Genomic DNA, 19,594 nt, shown 5'->3' with positions numbered 1-19,594 from the left:
TATCATGTAATTCCATGATTTATTCTTTAGAAATGTTTTGGCCTATGTTATTTTAAGATGGATCCTGAAAAGCAGACCATGCATCCCGCAGCTTCCATCACAATCTTCTCAATGCGGTCTGGTTTGCTTGATATGTTCGCTTGTACAATTCAGTATGGGGATGGTATTATGAGATGTGAAAACAAAACATGTGACATATATTCATTTTTATGAACATAACAGAGAACTGAATACAATATTACAATGACTGACAATCGATGTATACCAAACTGGAATATATTGTATTATTGCATAAACATGATCTTGTAACATAACCTAATACAAATCTACTAACCCTCAAATCCTACTCAATGAGAGTTCCCAATGTCTTTACGAATAGGTTTGCCATCTACTTACATGGACCAGACATCAACCTTTGGACCATACTTTTTATGAGCCAAGAGTTCAGGCGCAGCATAGGCAGGACTTCCACATTGCGTATTTAAAAGTTCCTGTGAAAGACCTTCAAACTTCAGAGTGTTACTAAGCCCAAAATCTGCAAGTTAGACAAGAACAAATGAAAAAGAAACATGATAATCAAAGTAAAGTAAGTGAATAATATGTAAAGAAATATTTAGCTTCAGTTATTTTCTTCAAAATTAGGAAAGTATCATCAATCACAATTTAATTTAAACAATATGCAATAACGTGCAATTCTGAAATAGGTATCTTTTGAAATCTAGGGTATAATTCATAATTTCTATTTTCATTATATGTAAGCTTCTTCTTTAACATATGATTACTAATGGATTCCAGTGCCTCTGAGGTGAGTTTTGGCTCTTCGGTCACTTCACTTCAAGCTCTCAAATGCAATGTACAGTGTTCATACTGAACATTCCCACAATCCTCCTTCCCTCTCTTACCCAACATTTGCATCACCTTCTCATTCTACCCTGTTCTAAATCAGTCACCGGTCGCACACTTTATTTCCCTCATGCATTTGACATTTTTCTTATATCTCCTCATGAAGGAACGTTTCCATTCCTCTACCCAACAAGGCATTTACTGTAAAACCACTTGCATCCACGACATCCCGCCCATGATCTCACTAGTTCACTCATCAAGGCATAAGCCAGGCCATAAGTGGCTACACCATTTATTTATTTAATGTGATATAGTTTACAAGTAAACTTTACACATAATAAATCATACATCATAATGATACAGATAATACATTTCCATAGTAACTTGATAATATAAACCAAAATAAATAAAATAAGCAGTAAAACATATATATAAATTCCGCAAATAGCTTGAAAACCATCCTAAAACTACTTAACAACTTGACCATGATAACGGCTAGTCACAATTGGTCACTGAAAGGGTTAAAATTCATCATCTGAATAACATTTCAGTCAGACCCACACATGGACCAATGGAATTCATGATTAAACAGCTTGCCTTCCCCTCCAATCCGAGATTAAGGTTAGCCAAACTTACATGCTTATATTCAAGAGTTTCTCAGTCATTATCCACTCATTGAATAGTGATATAAGAAGAATAAGATTTCTCATGTTTATACATTGATGCCGGAAGGCAGACTCACTTATAGATTCCAGATGGTGCACAAACCTGCCATAGTGAATTTGAAAAACTGTTGCCATGTTGGAGCATTCAGTCAGTACATGTTTGGCAGTCTCCTTTATCTCATTGTTCTTACAAATTTGACAATAGCGTTTCCGTTGCCAACAACTGTCTTTTACTACCAATAACTGCCAAAACAGGGAGATGATAGATTTTGACTAATAGTATAAACCATTGATGACCTCCACTGTGAAAGACAGTCGTGAATAACAGCAGGCTCTCTCCAGGCATCTCTAATTCATTTCTACATATCCATAAGCCCTCTCTGGAAATCCAGCTTTTGCTCCCTTGTTCAGCAATGTTGGTGAATCCATTATTGCCATCCAACCTAAAATGGCCACCCTCAGAGACTTTAACACCTGATACGATTGCAACACGTCCCATTTGCCTCTTCCTCTTACATTTCTTGCTGAACCTGTCCCCACTAACAATTCCTCCTCCACTGCTTCCATGCCAGCTTCCTGGATATACTCCCTAAGAGACCAACAGGTGGATGCCCAGCAAACCCCCTGTCCACCTTTCTTTTTTAAGGAACATCTGTCTCATGCAATCCTTAAGACCTCTCTAGATTTATGATGTTTCAGATGAAACTCAAAATCTCCTTCATCAAACCTCAGAGAAAGGTCAGGCCATGACATGACTGGCAGTTACGAACAGGTCACTGATGACTGCTTCCTAACCAACCTTATCGAGAGGCCAGCTTAAATACAGCTACTGGAGGTCACAGAAGCCAACCAAATCCTGGATGATGCCCAGGAAGAATGTTGCCCACTCTGGGAAACTGAACCAAAAGGCAATGAAAAAAAAGGCAGACATCCTGATGGAGATCTCAAATGCCTTTAATAGGGAACTTTTTTGTCCTGGTCTGTATGTCCTGCTGGACATCAGAGTGAAATGTTGAATGTTGGTGAATGGTGTATGCATGCAAGGATTAGAAAATGTTGGTTGTGTGGATTGTAATGAATGGACTATGTGTGAGCCAGTTAGGACTGAGTCTGGATAAATGGGATTTGCTAGTGTGCATCTTCTGTCTTTAGAGATAATTCTATTTTAGACTTGGTGGTCTGCTAACCAAACACCACTTTAGTTAAACTCCATGCCAAAAGCATAGTGTCACCTATGTCATGTGTCCTGCTGCCTCAGCTTCCTGAGCCGCAGCGCCTGCTCTTCGGTGGAAGAGAGCAGGTTCAGCTGTTACACGCTCCCTGTTTGACCGATGCTGGTGACACCCAAATTACTGCAGGACAAAGGTTGCTTTTAAGTCTGCACCACTGTTCCAAATTCAAGATGGTTATGATAAACTACCCACCTGATGGCAAGATAATCTGAAAATATCTTACCTCCAATCTTGTGTGGTATTTTTTCTATAGAAAAAGAGGATTCACCCCTTCTTTGATTCACATTTTAACCATCCAGGACTTAAGGAAGAATTCATATGGGCCTCTTTTGGGAGTGTTCCCTTTAGCCATTGAGGTGGAAATTGAATGTTTCAAGGCAGAGGCAGGCTATGTGCTCTACCCATTCCCTGGACACATAAGGGGGGATGCTTGTTGAAGTAAGGGCCTACTGCTGCTTGAAAACCTCCCTAGGAGAGTAGGGACGGAGAAGGAGTCACCTTGTCCTCAGTGGCATATTTAGGCTTTCTTCTGCCCTAGGACCAAATAAGTGCAAACGGTAGCCGCAAATGTACTCAACCTCTGCCAGACTGCACGTCACCAGATTCTGCTCCTTCAACAAACACTATCCGTTTTGTCTGAAATACACCCCTTCAACCCTGATTTTGGCTCCATAACATGATAAGAACGTTTTTAAAGTTGCAGGGATTAGAAAGTTATTGCTTCCCCTCTATTAATTCAAGCCTGTCATCTTCTATGTTATGTTAGTTGAAAGAGTGTTTCAGATCTCTGCTGCCCAAGATTTGGAGAAGGCAGTGTGTTCTACAGTTGAGTGCACTAGAGGTAATTGTTACAGCTAATTATCGACTTTCGGTTAGGTCCGCAAAACAATCTTTTAGAGGAAGTGATAAGAACATAAGCTGTCTGCCAACTGAACACAAGTGAGCAATGGCTGTAAGAAGGATTTTTGGTTTCAATGCTAATGTATGGTTTCTCTCACAAATTGCCTGATGTCACTCTATGAGAAGCACCTAGACTAGTATGTAATATGAATGCAACATAAATACATTTCTATATCCGTCCTGTCAAATGGTAAGGTTTACATATGAAACATATGCAAATGGTACAGGAACATCTTATAAAAATGTTAAATAAAAATTACTCAAACCTCTTCTCATGGGTACAGCTCGAGTGTTAGCAGGGGACAAAATGGAAATAAGGCAAGATACCTGCTGCAGCCGATGTAGCTCCAAATCCTTTGGGCTGGAGCGCCATTAAAATATGGCAAAATCACAAGTGACATGTATTAACTCTGCCTGGGCATAAACACCTCAGTAGAGTAAAAACAGTTGGAGAAGGTGCTTTGAATCTTTGTCTGTGCCTTCTCACAGTGGAGTAATGAATAAGGGCGACCCTAAACATTCATGTGTAGGAAGCAACAGCATTCCTCGTAGCTGCACAATGCAGGCACAATTTTATAACAAATTAAGTGGTACATACTGTCTACATAATTGCTGTTCGTGCAATTGTCCGAAATACCCAACACTCCAAGAGTAAAACTGAGCATTGGATTGGGCGTTCCAGCGCAATATTACCTTTGTGGGTGTGGTTAAGGGTATGGGTTTTGCCGTCTGGCGTTTAAAGTCATTTAAAATGTTTGTTAACTCTGCAGAGTTGATTGGACTGCACAATACATTTTGAGGTGTGTGGGTGTAGATATAGATGTCCTGCTGTCGTTTGAAGTAGTTTCACAGTAAAATCCTATCTTGTATTTAAAACATAATTAATGTAAAGATGACTTATAAGCATCACAGTTATGCATTGTGTGGGATACTTTGGTTCTCCTGGTAGTACTGAGTGTGCAGCAGAATGTCATCAAAGACACATGACAAATCCAGCAGGGATGCCATTTGCCTGCCGAGCTGCTTCTGTAAAGATGGCTGAATGGTTATCTTTACGGGACACCTTTACAGCTGTGAAACCGTGTGTACCTCTGGTACACTTTTTGTTCTCACACTTCTATGGCTTCAGGTATCCTTTCACAGGTTTCTTGATGCACTTGTGGATTCAGATTTACTTTTCACCATTTTAACTTCTCTATGATCTATTTCATGCTTGTACCTTTTGGGCGGCCACAGACCTCTGAAATGTAGGGGCGGGGAGGAATATTAGTGCTTGCTTCTGAACATCCTTTTAGTGCCACCTGTGGGAACTCTGTGCTTGACTCAAGCATAGGCATGCATTTAATATTGTAAAATGATGCATCATTTTGAACCTTTCGTTTTCTGAAGGGAAACCCTCATTTTTGCAATGGTTTAAAAAAATACATTTCATGTACTTGAATATAAAAGGATTGCTTAACACATTGTGTGTATTGATTAGAAGGAATCCAAAGATAATGTGAAGTGGCACCAATACAACCAATAAGGTTTTTGCTGTTTTGCATATTAAAGCGCATTTTGGGAACAGAAGAATGACCAAAGAGCTCTATATCTGTCATATATGTCTGTGAGAGTTTTATCACTGAATCACTAAATACCTAAAGCACGCCGGGTTTGGTACACTTTTTTAAATTTATGTTCTTATGCAAACCTCACCCTAACAATAAAGCTTTTACAAATATCTACCATATATATTTGGCTATTAAAAACTTTAGCTGTCAGAATGGAATGATTACTAACAGCTCAAAATAGATCCCAGTGTTGTAGATCATCCAGACTCTGAAAAACAAAATTGACTTTATATTTAAAAAATGTCAACCAGTAAATTGAAAATAAACTGCAATAAAATGCTGCTCCGCTGGCAATCTGCTGCTTTCCGCCTTTCATTAAATATATCTATGCTCGACCCCACCCCAGCAGTGTGTCTCCCAGCATCCTGATCCTCACGCCCTTCAGGCCTTTCTCTCCCCAGGCCCCTTTGTCTCTCTTTCCCATTCTTCCAATGCAGGGGAGGACTGGGAACATTAGGCCTCCAGCAAGCTTACTTTTCTGGCCCATAGTGCAATGGCCCATGCCCACAGTGTAGCAGCCCCATGTTCCAAACAAGTACATTCAATACCATCCTCTCCCCCTCCCACACATTCTCAAGAATACATAATAGACATTAGAACCCCGGCGAGGGTGAATCAGAAATTAACAACCATTCTGATTGGACCTGTCGGGGCTTTAACCGGCCAGGAATACCTCGGTCGGAAGTCCACTCCTTTGTCTCCGGCGGGGGGCGCAGCAGTCCCTCAGCCAATGAGGCAACTCGAAGCGGGGCCATCCCCGCTGCAAGCCTCCACACGGCTGGAGGCTGTAATTGTCCCCCGCTAGGGATTAAGGTACGTTTTTATTTTTTATTTTTTATTTTTTTTCCTCCCCTGCACACAATCCCCTCCCGGTCCTTTTTTTCCGGCGGCCATTTCCTTTCACATTTTTTTTTCTTTTCTGTTCCGTAACGCTGCAGCGTTTCAGAACAGAAAAGAATGCTATCATTACCCCGGTCTTGCGGGCCGGGGTACTAATAACAAAATGCCCCTCGCCTCGCCCCTCGCCTCAAGGGCATTACCAAGGCAGGTAATGACTCCGTAATGCCCCTGCGGCTTGGGGCATATTGTTTAATTATTGACATTATTTTCCTTTTATGTAACGTATTTCCAGTTATGTTAGCCCTGGATATTCTCCCATTTACCAAACAGCAAAACTATTTAACCAGGAGAATATAACTAATGAAATGGTAAAGCTGGGATTGGGGCCCGTTTTGTATTGTGCTGCAGTTTGTAATTTGACAGCAGGCTACATCTCCTCCCATTCCAGCCCATCTTCAGTTATAGAACAACATAAAGAGGTGTCAAAGCTCGAGAATTCATTGTTCGAGCAGAGTCATTGCTGAACCTCTGTCCTTGCTCTCACAGCCAAACATGAGCTGGCATGGGAAAAGACCCATACATGGCTTCCTGCCTACACCAAGTTCATTCCTTGCCTTTCACTACCTTGCGCTGTCTGGGCTTAGAATTAGACCACCTCGATTTGCAAGTCAGCCTCTGCCAGGCACGACAACAAGCAGTGGTCAGGGTCTTGCTGGCAATTGTGGCCGTGGGGTCTGCACTTGGACAATGGAGAGCGAAAGACGAGGTTCATGGCGTTTTTGTGCTGCCAAGTTGCACTTTTTCTTTACTTTTTGTACAAATGAAACTGATGAGCGCACAGGCACTGCTGGATCCTTTGTTCCTCGTTTCTGTTAAAGAGCCAGGAGCATCTTAGATGGCAATGTGCTGAACCCCAGCCTTCCACCCATGACATGCATGGGGTATCCAGGCAATCCTCGCCACACTGCCCCCCCCCCCCCCGGGCCCAGCTTCATTGGGCATGTGGCTGCAACTTCCGCCCTTGGCCTTTGTACCATCTATTCAAAAAGATTATGCAAGGGACTTCATCACAGTCACCATAAACAATTCAGCACCAACAGTGTCCCATTAACTAAGGATAGTAAGGATTTGACCATGAAAATTGGGACAGCAAAATTAGTACTAGATTAGAACCAACAGGTTTCCTGAGACCGAGACGAAAGATATTTCGAAATTAAAAGAGAGGCTAGAGGGGGGCACGTAACTTCTCACAGTCACTCGCTAAACGTCACAAACCCAGACCTGGGGAATGTCAAACAGAGCATAAATTCTCATATTTTTTTTGTTAAGCAAATGAAAGTGTACTAAACCGCAATAGGTTTTTGCATTTAGTACCTAGGTTGCGGGCCATTAACAGCAGTGATATTGACTTGATGTAGGAATATCGCATTATGTAGAAATTCAACGGTACAATTTAAATTAGCCTTAAATTAAATAATAGTACCAAGTCGATAAGTAGTGATTTTGTTTTTTTAAATGAACATTCAAAACGTGTTTCTTGGGTTTGAGTACATTCTAATAAAGCATTGTTCAAAGATAGAAAGATTAATAAATGGGACTGGTTACTGGTCATGCTAATAATAATAATAATAATAATTTGGCATTTATATAGCGCTACGAACCCTCAGGTTTCTGAGCGCTGCTTATTATTACCCACGGTGTGTGGTGTTCATTTATCGACCTCAGAAGGATGAAAGGCTGAGTTTGGCCCTGCCGGGACTCTGCACTGATGTCAAAGCGAGCGCTCTACTCGCTGTGCCACTTGACCGGCTGCAGCCCAAACAGAGGGTTACTCATTCTGTGGCCCTCCAGATGTTTTAGACTTCAACACCCATTTGCCCTAGTCAGCATTGTCCGAAGTGAAGGATCATGGGAGGTGCATTGATACATTTTCACCACTAATCAGGTCCGAGAAGTTAAACACAACGGGTCACTCGTGTTCCTGCATTAATTTAAAGGAGGCCCATTGTTTAATTGTCTTATGCTGCAAGATATCTACTTATTAAATGAAACGTGGGCCGGTGAACAGATCATTTTCGATGAACATATTGTTATGAATAAAGCCATTATCTAAGGCAAAATAGAGAGACCAAAATAGGGTTTAATGATTAACAGCAAAACAGATTTTCCATCAATAAAATGAACATTTTGATAGATAATGCAAATAGTTTGACTGGATTACTCTCCATTGTAGATAACAGCTCAATTACTTACAAGTTACAGATATATATGACTCACCAGGTACTGAGTTTTCATAAAGTTTACAAAGTGCTGTCAGAGACATCATTACAAAAGGCAAGGGTCTGGTTGTACATGGCACTATCATAATTCCAGGAAATTTAAATGCTAAATGTTCCATCACTGCTGGAAATATTTGAAGGAACATATGGGGTACACTGATCCCATGTTATAACACTCCAACACATAGTCCCAGCAGGAATAAACTGGATTCACTATTTGAGTTTAAGCACTAAGAAGGCTTAATGGCTGTGTATGGGGAGATATTTCAGAAAAGTTTATACAATTTACCTCTACTTCTGTCTATTTTTGTGCTGGGTCTCAATTTTGCTGCAAAAAGCTCCCTAGGGCAAGGGCCAAATACTCATTTTTCTCCACTTTGTCCACAGCTCCCTGTATTGTGTCTGCCATCTGAGCAAATTTCCTAATTTTGCACGTATGTGAAAATTGGGCCGTTTTTCTTGCGAGAAAAAAGAAGAAAAAAAAGTAAAATCTTTTCTTTATGCACCCACTGTTACCCGCAGTATTTACTTCGCATCTGTACCCTGATTTATGGGTTTTTCTGTTGGTGTACACACTGCTTCATTGTTCTCTGCACCTTGTTGCTGCTGGATTCGCCCTACTCCAAGATAGCTGGGACAGTCTGTCCATCTGGTGGCTTGCCTGACTGAACTGTTGCCTGGCCCCCTGTGATTGGGTCCCTGACTTCCTAATAACCAATCACGATAGCCGGTAGGCGGGAGCTAGCACCAGCTACTAAGGCCCACAACGAAGGCCCCTGTCAGCTTCCTGTCTGCTTACAGGCCGTTTAATGTGGCTTCTGCAACAGCACTACCCTCCCGGAGGCTGCTACCCCTGGTCTATTGGTCTACCATGACCCTCTTACCACATTCTTCCCCCCTCTTGATTTCCCTGTACTTCCTTTCTCAGCAGGTACTCTCAGCCCTCCCTGTCATGTACTCATTTGAAGCTGTTTCTATACTCACCTTTACCATCTCACCTCCATGTTAAACTACATAACTATTGGGCCATCATTTAACGTGAACTGTCAAACTTGTTTTGTTTTTTTGCATTTTACTTGTAAATCAAACTTGGGTGTTTTTTTGCATTTTACTTGTAAATCAAACTTGGGTGTTTTTTGCTTGGGTGTTTTCTTGTATTTTACTTGTAAATCAACCTTGGGTGTTTTTTTGCATTTTACTTGTAAATCAAACTTGGGTGTTTTTTGGGGTGTTTTCTTGCATTTTACTTGTAAACCAAACAAGGGTGTTTTCTTGCATTTTACTTGTAAATCCAACTTGGGTGTTTTTACATTTAACTTTGGCCATTGATTGTAACCTGCTAGCCCAGTGACTTTTCTATAACGCTGTACTTGCTTACTCCTCCCTTTGCCTCCTCTCCTCCCACTCATGGCGCTTTCTATTTCTCCCATCTATGCTAACTGCTTCTCTATCAACTATCCTTCCCTTCTCACTAAGTCTGGAAAGAAGAAGTTTAAAAACGATATCTTGGACTCCAACCCAGTTATTCCTATCGCTGATACCTATACCAGCACCTCTCTCAGACAGACCGTCACCGACATCCTCTTTGATGTTCCTTCGCCGGATCTATGGACCCCCCATATGATCTCTGTGCTCTATCCTGTCTCCTCCTCTCCCATTAATGGTGGCACTCACTGGGAGGTCCACATGGCCTCTTTCGACTCCTCCAGAGCAATCCTTAATGTCTATCTAAATGGCACTGTCATGGTCCAAGGTCCTCAGGCCAATCTCCTCCTCTTCGATAGGCAGTTCCCTCGCCTCATCAACTTCCTTTTATCTCCGGCTGTCCCCTCCTCTCATTCCTTGGCTACCTTGCCCACTCGTCCCTCTGCCTCTGCCCCACTTCAGGCTACCTCCACTCCTCCACAGGGCGTACCTCTGATTTGTACCCCTCACCGGAATGTCTTTAAGGCCGGCAACCTTCTTCATCTTGCCACTCTCAACTCTCGCTCTGCTGTCAAACACTCCTCTGACATCTGCCACCTCCTTGAAGAACTGGACCTTGATGTCCTTGGTCTTACAGAGACAAGGTTCATGGCCAGCTCTGTCACGAGCTTTCACACTCTTCTCCCTGATGGCTACAAGATCCTCTCCACACCCAGGTCCATTCGGCCTGGAGGGGGTGTTGCCCTAATCTTTCCAGAGTGGATTCCTGCAACTATCATTCCCACTCAGATTTACTCCTCTTTCGAATGCCTTGTCTGCAGGCTCTCAATCTCTCCTCTCCACTCTCTTACTGTTGCTACTCTCTACCGGCCCCCTGGGCAAATTGCCTTGTTTCTTTCTGAGTGGGCTGACCTCTCCTCCTCCCTCTTGACCTCAACCTCTCAACTCCTCCTCCTTGGTGACCTCAACATCCACCTCGATTCTCCCTGTCCCTCATCTCTGCTCTTTCATGACCTTTGTGATTCCCTCTCCCTCGCTATCCTCCCCTCAGGCGCAATGCACTCTGCAGGACACACACTTGATTTCTTGATCTCCTCTGGCCTCCCCCTCTCTATCCCTCTGACCACTCCTCTCTCCTGGAGTGACCACTGCCTTCTCTCCTCTCACCTCTCACTCTCTTCCCCCCAAGTTAAGCTCACCCCAACACTGCCACCTACTTTCTTGGACATCTGACCTATGAAGAGTGTGTCAATTGAGCCTTTCGCTGCCACCTTCTCCCCCCTCCCCCCACAACTCCTCTGGCTGACTCACACCCAGACACAACCCTGTCCCTTCTCTACTCTTCTATTTCTGATACTCTTGATGCACTTGCCCCTGTCATGAGGATCCGCCTGAAGTCTAAAGCCAAGTGCAATTCCTGGTATGACTCTGACCTAGCGACACTTAAACGTAAGTGTAGGGCGGCCGAGAGGAAATGGAGGGCTTCTTGTTCATCCTCTGACAAACGGGCCTGTCGCCTGCTCCAAAGTCAATACCGACTCTCTGTCCACACCAAGAAGAGAGTCCACATTCAAGCCTGTGTCTCTACGGCATCTAACAACTTGGCCAAACTCTTTAAAATCTGCAAAGAGCTTGACAACCCTTCTGCAGTCTCTACCCCTACCGTTGCCTCCCAGGCTCTCTGCAATTCCCTTGCCTCTCACTTTATCTCTAAAACCCAGAACATCCAGTCCACCCTCTCCTCGCCTCCCCTCCTATTCCCTCTCAGTCTGTGCTTGTTGACCCCCCCCTTTAACCACCACCCCACCCTCCATCTCTTCCTTTGCTCTTTTCTCCCCTGATGAGGTTGCTAGACAAGTCCGATCTATGAAAGCCCCATCAAAACAGGTTCATCCCTGTTTCTCTAAAACCATCAAGGACCACATTGACACCCTTGCTCCGGCCCTTGCCAATTTCTGCAACCATTCCTTTGCTTCAGGATTCTTCCCCTCCCCTCTGAAGCACGCCCTTGTGCATCCTCTTCTCAAAAAACCGACAGCTGATCCTTCCTGTCTGGTAAACTATCGCCCAATCTCCATTACTCCCTTTCTGGGCAAAGTCCTGGAAAAGCGGGCCATATCTCAGCTTAACCTTCATTCTGATTCTGTTGGCTGTCTCCATGACCACCAGTCTGGCTTCAGAATGGGCAGAAGCACGGAAACTGCTCTCCTGAACATCTGTGAAGACCTGCTCTCCAACCTCGATTCTAACATTCCCTCTGTCCTCATCCTACTCGATCTCTCTTCTGCCTTCAACACGGTCAACCATACCATCCTGCTCAACCGTCTCCGTGACAACCTGGGCATCACCGATCAGGCTCTGGCCTGGCTGACCTCTTTCCTCTCTGATCGACCCTCCCAGGTCCAACTTGTGTCCTTCCTATCATCTATCTTCCTCTCTACCTGCGGTGTTCCCCAGGGGTCTAACCTTTTGCCTTTGCTCTTCAACCAATACCTGGCAACTCTCGCCCACTGCATTGCCATTTTCTGCTCAAATTTCCAGTGCTATGCTGACGACACTCAACTCATTTTCAGGCTGCCCTCGGCCACCTCCTCTCCCTCTCTCATCTCTGATTGCCTAACTGCCATTCAAGATTGGTGTGCTGCCAATGACCTCTGTCTGAATGCCAGCAAGACAGAGATCCTCCTCATCGGCACACCTTCACCATCCTTTCCCCCCACTCTCTGGTCGCCCTCTCTTGTCTTATCGCCTACCCCCACCTGCAAGGCTAAGAACCTTGGGGTCATCTTTGACTCCACACTTTCCTTCTCCGCTCACATCTCTGAGGTCTCCAAAAAGTCAAACTTCCTACTGCACCTGCTCAGAGGTACTCTGCCTTTCCTCTACTTCCCCCAGAAGCTCACTGTCTCCCAAGCTCCGGTTGTCTCTAGGTTAGATTATTGTAACAGCCTCTTTCTAAATCTACCTGCCTCTACTCTCCGCCCTCTGCAACTAATCCAGAACAGGACTGTGAGACTTGTCCTTGGCCTCAAGGCCTGGGACTGTATCTCTCCAGCTCTGAAATCTCTCCATTGGCTCCCAGTGGATGCAAGGATTAAATTCAAAACCCTCTGCATTGTCCACAAAGCTTTCTGGGGCCTGAATCCAAAATATCTTCAGCTATCCCTCCACAAATACCTCCCATCTCGAGCTCTTCGCTCCTCTACCTCTAACTCCCTTATGGTCAGTTGTTTTTCAAAAAAACGAGCTGGGGGTAGATCTCTGTCTTTGGCCGGGGCCTGCCTCTGGAACAGCCTCCCTGCTACTCTAAAACTTGAGGAGAACCATCTCCAGTTCCGGAAGCTACTCAAGACCTTCCTCTTTGCTTCTGCCTTCTCTCCCCCCTCCCCTGCTGATCTGCTCTGTCTTGGCACTGTGCACCTGGCCACCCACTGTCCCCTGGTCACCCTGTCACCCTTCTGCACTTCCTCCTGGCCACACCTTGCACTGGGACTGTATCTGTACCCATACAGTGCCCCCCCATTTTTCTTCTGTTTCTGCACTTACCAGTGTTATCCAGCTCCACTGCCGTAAACACAGCACTTGCCACTTGTTGGCTGCACTACCATTGTTTATTGCCTCCATTACCTAATTATTTGTATTTATTATTTATCTGTTTTTCTCCTCTGCTCTGCACTTTCCTCTCTCCCCCTTCCATGCACTTTTCCACTTTACCTTTCCCATGCACTTGCATGTTCTCAATGTCAATGGGCCTAGTAAGATCGCTGCTGTGTTCTCCCTTGTTCCCCTCCCTTGCCTTGTCGCACTCTGAAACACCTGTGTATGAGTGCGATACAAATAAAATATCATATCATAGCCCGAGAAACCGTAGATCAACTTGAAAGCGGCTATATTCTGATATCATCATATTGGCACTCGGATCATAGAATCACAAAGGTGAATGATAGGATATGCAGGATCACTCTTAATACTAGGGTTAATCGGAATAGATCGACGGATTAGACTATGAAAGAAATACCTTCTAGAGTTGAGTATACAGACTTAGATCCACTGTAACAATGTGGAACTTGTTATCGCAATTAGGTTTATAGAATGTTTGGTTAAGTATGAAAGTTTAGTTGATATGTTGACAAAATAAACGCTATCTAAAATAGGGTGGTTACAACCACAGTAAACATAAGATTCATAGTATGATACGGCTATAGTGCTTAAAAGACATGAAAGGAGAAAGAAAATAAGACAAACCATGCTAAAATGGTAACTGTCTAGTGGATCAACTATGGGTCTGCAAAAATATAAAGAAGAATTTAAGAACTGGGTAAAACAGCAGACACCCATCACAGATCAGAAGAATTGGCAAGGCATGTCGTATAAATGAATAAACAACAATACTAAAATGGTCTAAAGCCTGATTAACAGCTTAGAAGCCTAACAAACAAAGGTGAACACTATCTCTGCTAATGAATGGCAATCAAATATTCAGTCCATATGTAATAATAAGCACACTTCTTAGCATATAATCTTAAAGGAGAGATATCGTTTTTATAAAAAATAAAATATGATGTTTTATTTTCTATTTTCATGCAAAAAATGTCTATTTTATTTTCAACTTTTTCATAACAATTTCTTCTGGCTATGGCTGTCCTCCATTTTGTGAGCTGCTTTCAAGCTTGTACAGAGGAAGTGACATCACAGGAGAAGAAGCACAGTTTGCTGATCCATTATAGCAGAAAAGGGATGAAGCCAAATTCTTTTACTTTACATGAACAAGTTTACTTTCCTACAAATCCTTTAACACCAGAAGAAGAAGTGCTACTATTTGAAGTAATAAATAGTACTACTATTAAGAGTACTACACCACTACATGCAGTAGTAGCACTACTACCGATAGTAGAACTGTTACTGCTACTATCAGTCATAGTACCTGTAAGTAACAACAGTTTTAATACTAGTAATGAGACTATCTACTTGGGCTTCCACCTGACCGAGCATTTTAACAAAACAGTTGTGTTAAAAAGAATTGAGGACAAAATAAACCAATTAGTCCATCAAATGATGAAAATCTACCATAAATATTGCATATTCTCAATCAAACCTCTACTGAGATTTTATGTAGGAAAGGTTATTCCAAGGGTATTATACAACCTTGAAATTGAGCCTGCGGCTCATGACTTGCCTTGGGAGCGATTGGAGGTCTGAATTTGGAAGCATGTGTTGGGCCTTCCAAATTCTATACCCATGGCCTCATTGGGGTATGAGCTAGGGCTCTCATATTTACATGTCTGGTTCACTTTGAGAATGGCATCATTCCTTGGGAAAATGTATTTCCTGTTGAAAAATACTTTATATGAAGAATTCAAAGTCGAACTACAACGAGAATCATCTAACTTACCAATCACTATGGGAGCTCAAATATCCAACATGCTTCAATATTGTCAGATGAGATGCAATGATTTAGTTGAAAATCCACTAAGAGTAAAAGAGATAGTCAAGGAAATGGATGGAATTGATATGATTGCTTTAACCAGCACCTATAGAGTGCACTCGACATTTACAAAAATAGACAAACCTTTTTGCTCTCTGCCGAAATATCTTGTTCAATCTCCCTGTCCCACCACTAGAGAACATTTTTTTTTACATTTCACTTAAATTTATTTGTCACGCAAGACATTTTACATATCCGTTCTAAAAATAGGAACTTGAGCGATAATAATTGCTCATTTTGTAAGGTTGCAGGTGCTATTCAAACATTGAAAACACACATTTTGGTGGAATGTCCTATGTTGGTTAAGATTAGAACAAAGTATTTCGGGCTCTTCTTTAGATTGTGTTCTGATGCGACAGTTGAAGACATTTGGGCTTGTATGAATGCAGGGCTTGAACTTTTTTTACTGTTGATATGGTAAGGATGTTATGCCTATTGGGTATATCCAAAGCATAATGAATTTATATATTTGTAACAATCTGTTTAATGTGTTGGGAATCACCTTAAAAGCTGAAATTGTATTATTTGAATAGTAATAATTTTGCTAATATTTGCTGTATTGTATATTTTAGGAACTAATTATTTGTTTTTAACTTTGAGATTTGCTGGAATTTAATTCTGTACTTTCATGCATTGTATACAGATTTTAAAGATTCTGTTTGTTCTTATTCCTTCTTCGTTGAATATGTGCTATTTCAAAAAGTATTGTATGAATTAGTTTGTGATTTTGGGGAAGATCATAGTTTTGATCAAAACACAATAAAATAAAAGAACATTAAAAATATAAATACTACTACTTCTAACAGTACTACTGGCAGTACTACTTGTAATACTACCATCAGCAGTACTAGCACTTCTACTGTTAGTAGAAGTAGAGGTAAGGTTGTACCATGGCACATTTTAAGTTGAACATGATCCAGTTGGACAACAGGATGGCATTAAATCCTGTACACAATATGTTCTTTTCAGGAAGTATGAAAACTCATCAGCTCAATATCCTAGACATTAAAGGAAAGGAAATTCAAATTATTTTAAACACCTGAAGTGAAGTGACTTTGGCTGTGAGAGAAAAGGCCACCTAAGGGTGTGATACATGAGGCGTGTGCCCGTTGTGTTGGAATTGACTAAAAGCATGCATACCAGGATTTATTAACATGGTACTGCATGATTATATGAGGGTCTATAATTTATAGTTGCCCACAAGAGTTTCAAAGGCATATAGCACATGGTGTGATTATGATATTTCAGTACATCGTTTTATGTAAATAGTCTGAGATATAGTATGTTTTTTTACAGCAAGCAAGCCCTGAAGAAGACGTGAACTTTGACCACAAGCTACTATCGTTGAAACTAGTCATTAAATATTAGATGTGGCAAATTAAGTAATAGGCCTGAGTCAGAACTAGTAGGCAACAATGCATAGGTATGTGCATGAGTATCAGGCAGTAATGAGGTAAAATACACAGTGTACCTCTTTATACAGAGTATGTAATGAGGGCAAAAAGGAGTAACTATAAGGGATAAATTGCATATGTTTACTGACTAAGAATGTTTTGTGTTGTGGCCAATAACCAAAGGGTTGATGGTGTCTTGCATTTTGTATGACACTTTGAGCATGCATGTACATTTGATTGTGTGTTAGTGAATATTGCATGTCATGAATTAAATTTGTACATAACATAATAGTACATGTTTTTAAACTTCAGTGGGTGCTGACACAAGCACCACATATTTCTGATGAATTTGTGATGAATTATCTGGACCAAAAGTTGTTTTCAACATTTACACAGGATTTCAGTGCTAAATAAAATGCAAATGAAAATCACCTCAACTATAGTCTCAGACTCTTTACACAAGTATATACAGATGAATTCTAAATTCTAAATAACTGCAGATTCATCCCATGTGACAACACCCTTTGATTTTGTTTTGGTTTGTAGAAGTAGCAACAGTGCTACTTCTGATGATGCTTACAGTAGTATTGTAACATATCCTGTAAGTAGTAGTGGTACCAGAGCCGCTCATTGTAGTACATTTGGTGGTAGTATTAGTATTACACATACTACTGTGAGAGATCTGAAGGTGTCTCCCTAGATAGTTCCCGGGGACCTGTCATCCTGGTGGCCAAGAAACAGCCATCGCTATTGGATGCAGGTGCTGGGGGTGGGCCAGTGAGGGAGGATTACCTGGATGGGGGGTTCCCAGGCAGTGGAAGTGGGACACAGATGGGTGAGATGTGGTATCCCCTTCCTCCAACACCTTTTCCCATCCTACCATGTAGGACATTCCGAAATACTGCCCCCATCCCTTTATCCACATTAACACTTTAACAAGCCACCAAAGACAACAGACTGACTCTAGAGCTGTTTACCTGACATGCCCCGACACAATGATGGTCAGGCAGAGTCAGGCAATTGACCAGAAATCACACACACCTGTCAGCCCTTTCTCTTCCCCATGGGGATAAAAGGTGGAGCACAAGAGCACAGTACGAGCAAGGCAGACCGCACAACAAGAGAGCTATTCACACACGGCAGTTCAAGAGGAGGAGAAAGGTGTCGAGTACCAAAATGGTGACAAGGAGAGAAGTGACCTTGCCCTTTCCGACCCAGACCCGCAAAGCCTCCACAGATGCAAATTTAAGACCACAAACAATAACCCAAGTGTTTTTCATCAGATGTCTACGGTACACAGAGCATGTCTACGCTGATAAGCAGGACCGAGGGAGACACCTGCTACCGTGGTACCGGCCTTCACTCCAGAAAGAGTGAAAATCCAAGCAGTTAATCACAGCTGGAGACTCGAAGGTGAACCGATACAGAAACCGAACTGTGTTGAATGAAGGTCGCAAAGTGGAACATTGAGAAAAGTTCAAAGAACTGTAAATTGTTAAGGGGGGACCAGCTACAGAGGGGTCCAGCACCACATGGGTGCTCACTAGAGAGACTCTGGTTGATCCCACATTGAATGAAACTACTGATGCCAGAAGGCCCTAGGGGAGCCACAAAGATCAAAGTGGTCATACAGGGCTCTTGCAAAATCCCTATACAGTCGACAGTCTTTGACTGACAAACCATTGAAAACACAAGGGAAGGAAATCATGCATCAGAAGAAAGTAAAAGGAATTGTGAAATGGCAAGAGGGAACCCAGCGGAGGGATGCCAATAAAGAGGGGCGAAGTCTAAAGTCTCATGAAACAGTGTGTTGACAAAAGTTAACCCGGTTGAGGGATGTCCACGGTGAACTGTTTAAAAAAGACATTAAGATCTATGAGTGCTAAAAGATAAATTGATTCGTGAAAAGCCATAGTTGAACCCGATGGAAGGGAGGCTGAGATTCGAGAGGGGTCTACGCACAGAAGAGGGGGACCTAATGGTGAAGGATCATCACATTCAAGTGCAATCCAAAATAACTTTCTGTTCGTTATTTGAACCTATCAGATCCTCGGAAGCAGGAGAGACAACTTCCGAAGATCCTGATATTGATAAGAACAGTTTGAGGGGTCTGCGCCCAGAAGAGGGGGACCCAGTGGTGAAACCATCACCCAATGTACATTTGGAATAGAACTTTTTTTATTTGTTATTTTTGACATCCATCAGGTCCCTGGTTGACAAGAGAATTTTTGTAAAGAGACTTAACCACCGAAGGTCCTGAAACATGAACCAGAACTGTTGTCTCATGCTGGGAATGCTCGAGAGTCGGCTGTGCTCAGGACTCCCACCTTGGCTAAAACATCCTGACTTATCATTTGTGAACACTTTTTTCTTTGTTGTGAACCCCATCCCACACTCTTTTGTATTTAGCGTAAGGATGGTTTTTCTTAGTATAGGCCCTTTTATTTGACACAACACCACTACGACTGCCTTATTATTATTTGATGGTCGTAGCTTGCTCCCATCTTAGATTTAGGTTTAGATTACACGTTTCCAACCTACCTATACAGTTTAATAAGCACTCTTGTGCTGTGATCACCTGTGTCTGTCTATTCTTGATAACATGCCATTCTTACACTACTAATACCTCTACTACAATTGACTTTACAACTATCTATAAAAGTAGCATCAACAGTGTTAGTACTACTAATATCATCAGAGGTAGGACTGCTACTGCCAGTAATCGAACTTCTGATAGTACTACCTGTGAGAAACCTGAAGGTATTCTCCCAACCAGTCCCTCAGGATCTTCCATTCAGGTGGACAGGGAAGGGCCACTGCTTTTGAATCCCCACCCTGGGCGTGGATAAGCGAGGGAGGATCACCTGAGTGGAGGGTCACAAGGGATTGGGAGGAGGATACCTAAGGATGAGACATTTCTC

The 19,594-nt window shown here is 42.4% G+C and overlaps 1 protein-coding gene across 2 annotated transcripts in view; it reads right to left on the bottom strand.

The window, feature by feature from the left end:
• Positions 1-19,594, bottom strand: part of LOC138452622 (hormonally up-regulated neu tumor-associated kinase homolog A-like) — a 387,623-nt gene that overhangs the window by 212,580 nt on the left and 155,449 nt on the right. For both annotated transcript variants that reach the window (XM_069605014.1, XM_069605015.1), the window contains exon 4: positions 397-535. In XM_069605014.1, the coding sequence (XP_069461115.1) occupies positions 397-535 (139 nt within the window). The remainder of the gene's footprint in view (positions 1-396; positions 536-19,594) is intronic.

The sequence above is a fragment of the Ambystoma mexicanum genome, chromosome 4p (genome assembly GCF_040938575.1).
Source record: "Ambystoma mexicanum isolate Mex_15411 chromosome 4p, UKY_AmexF1_1, whole genome shotgun sequence".
Lineage (NCBI taxonomy): Eukaryota > Metazoa > Chordata > Amphibia > Caudata > Ambystomatidae > Ambystoma > Ambystoma mexicanum.
This window is presented reverse-complemented; position numbering and strand designations above follow the sequence as displayed.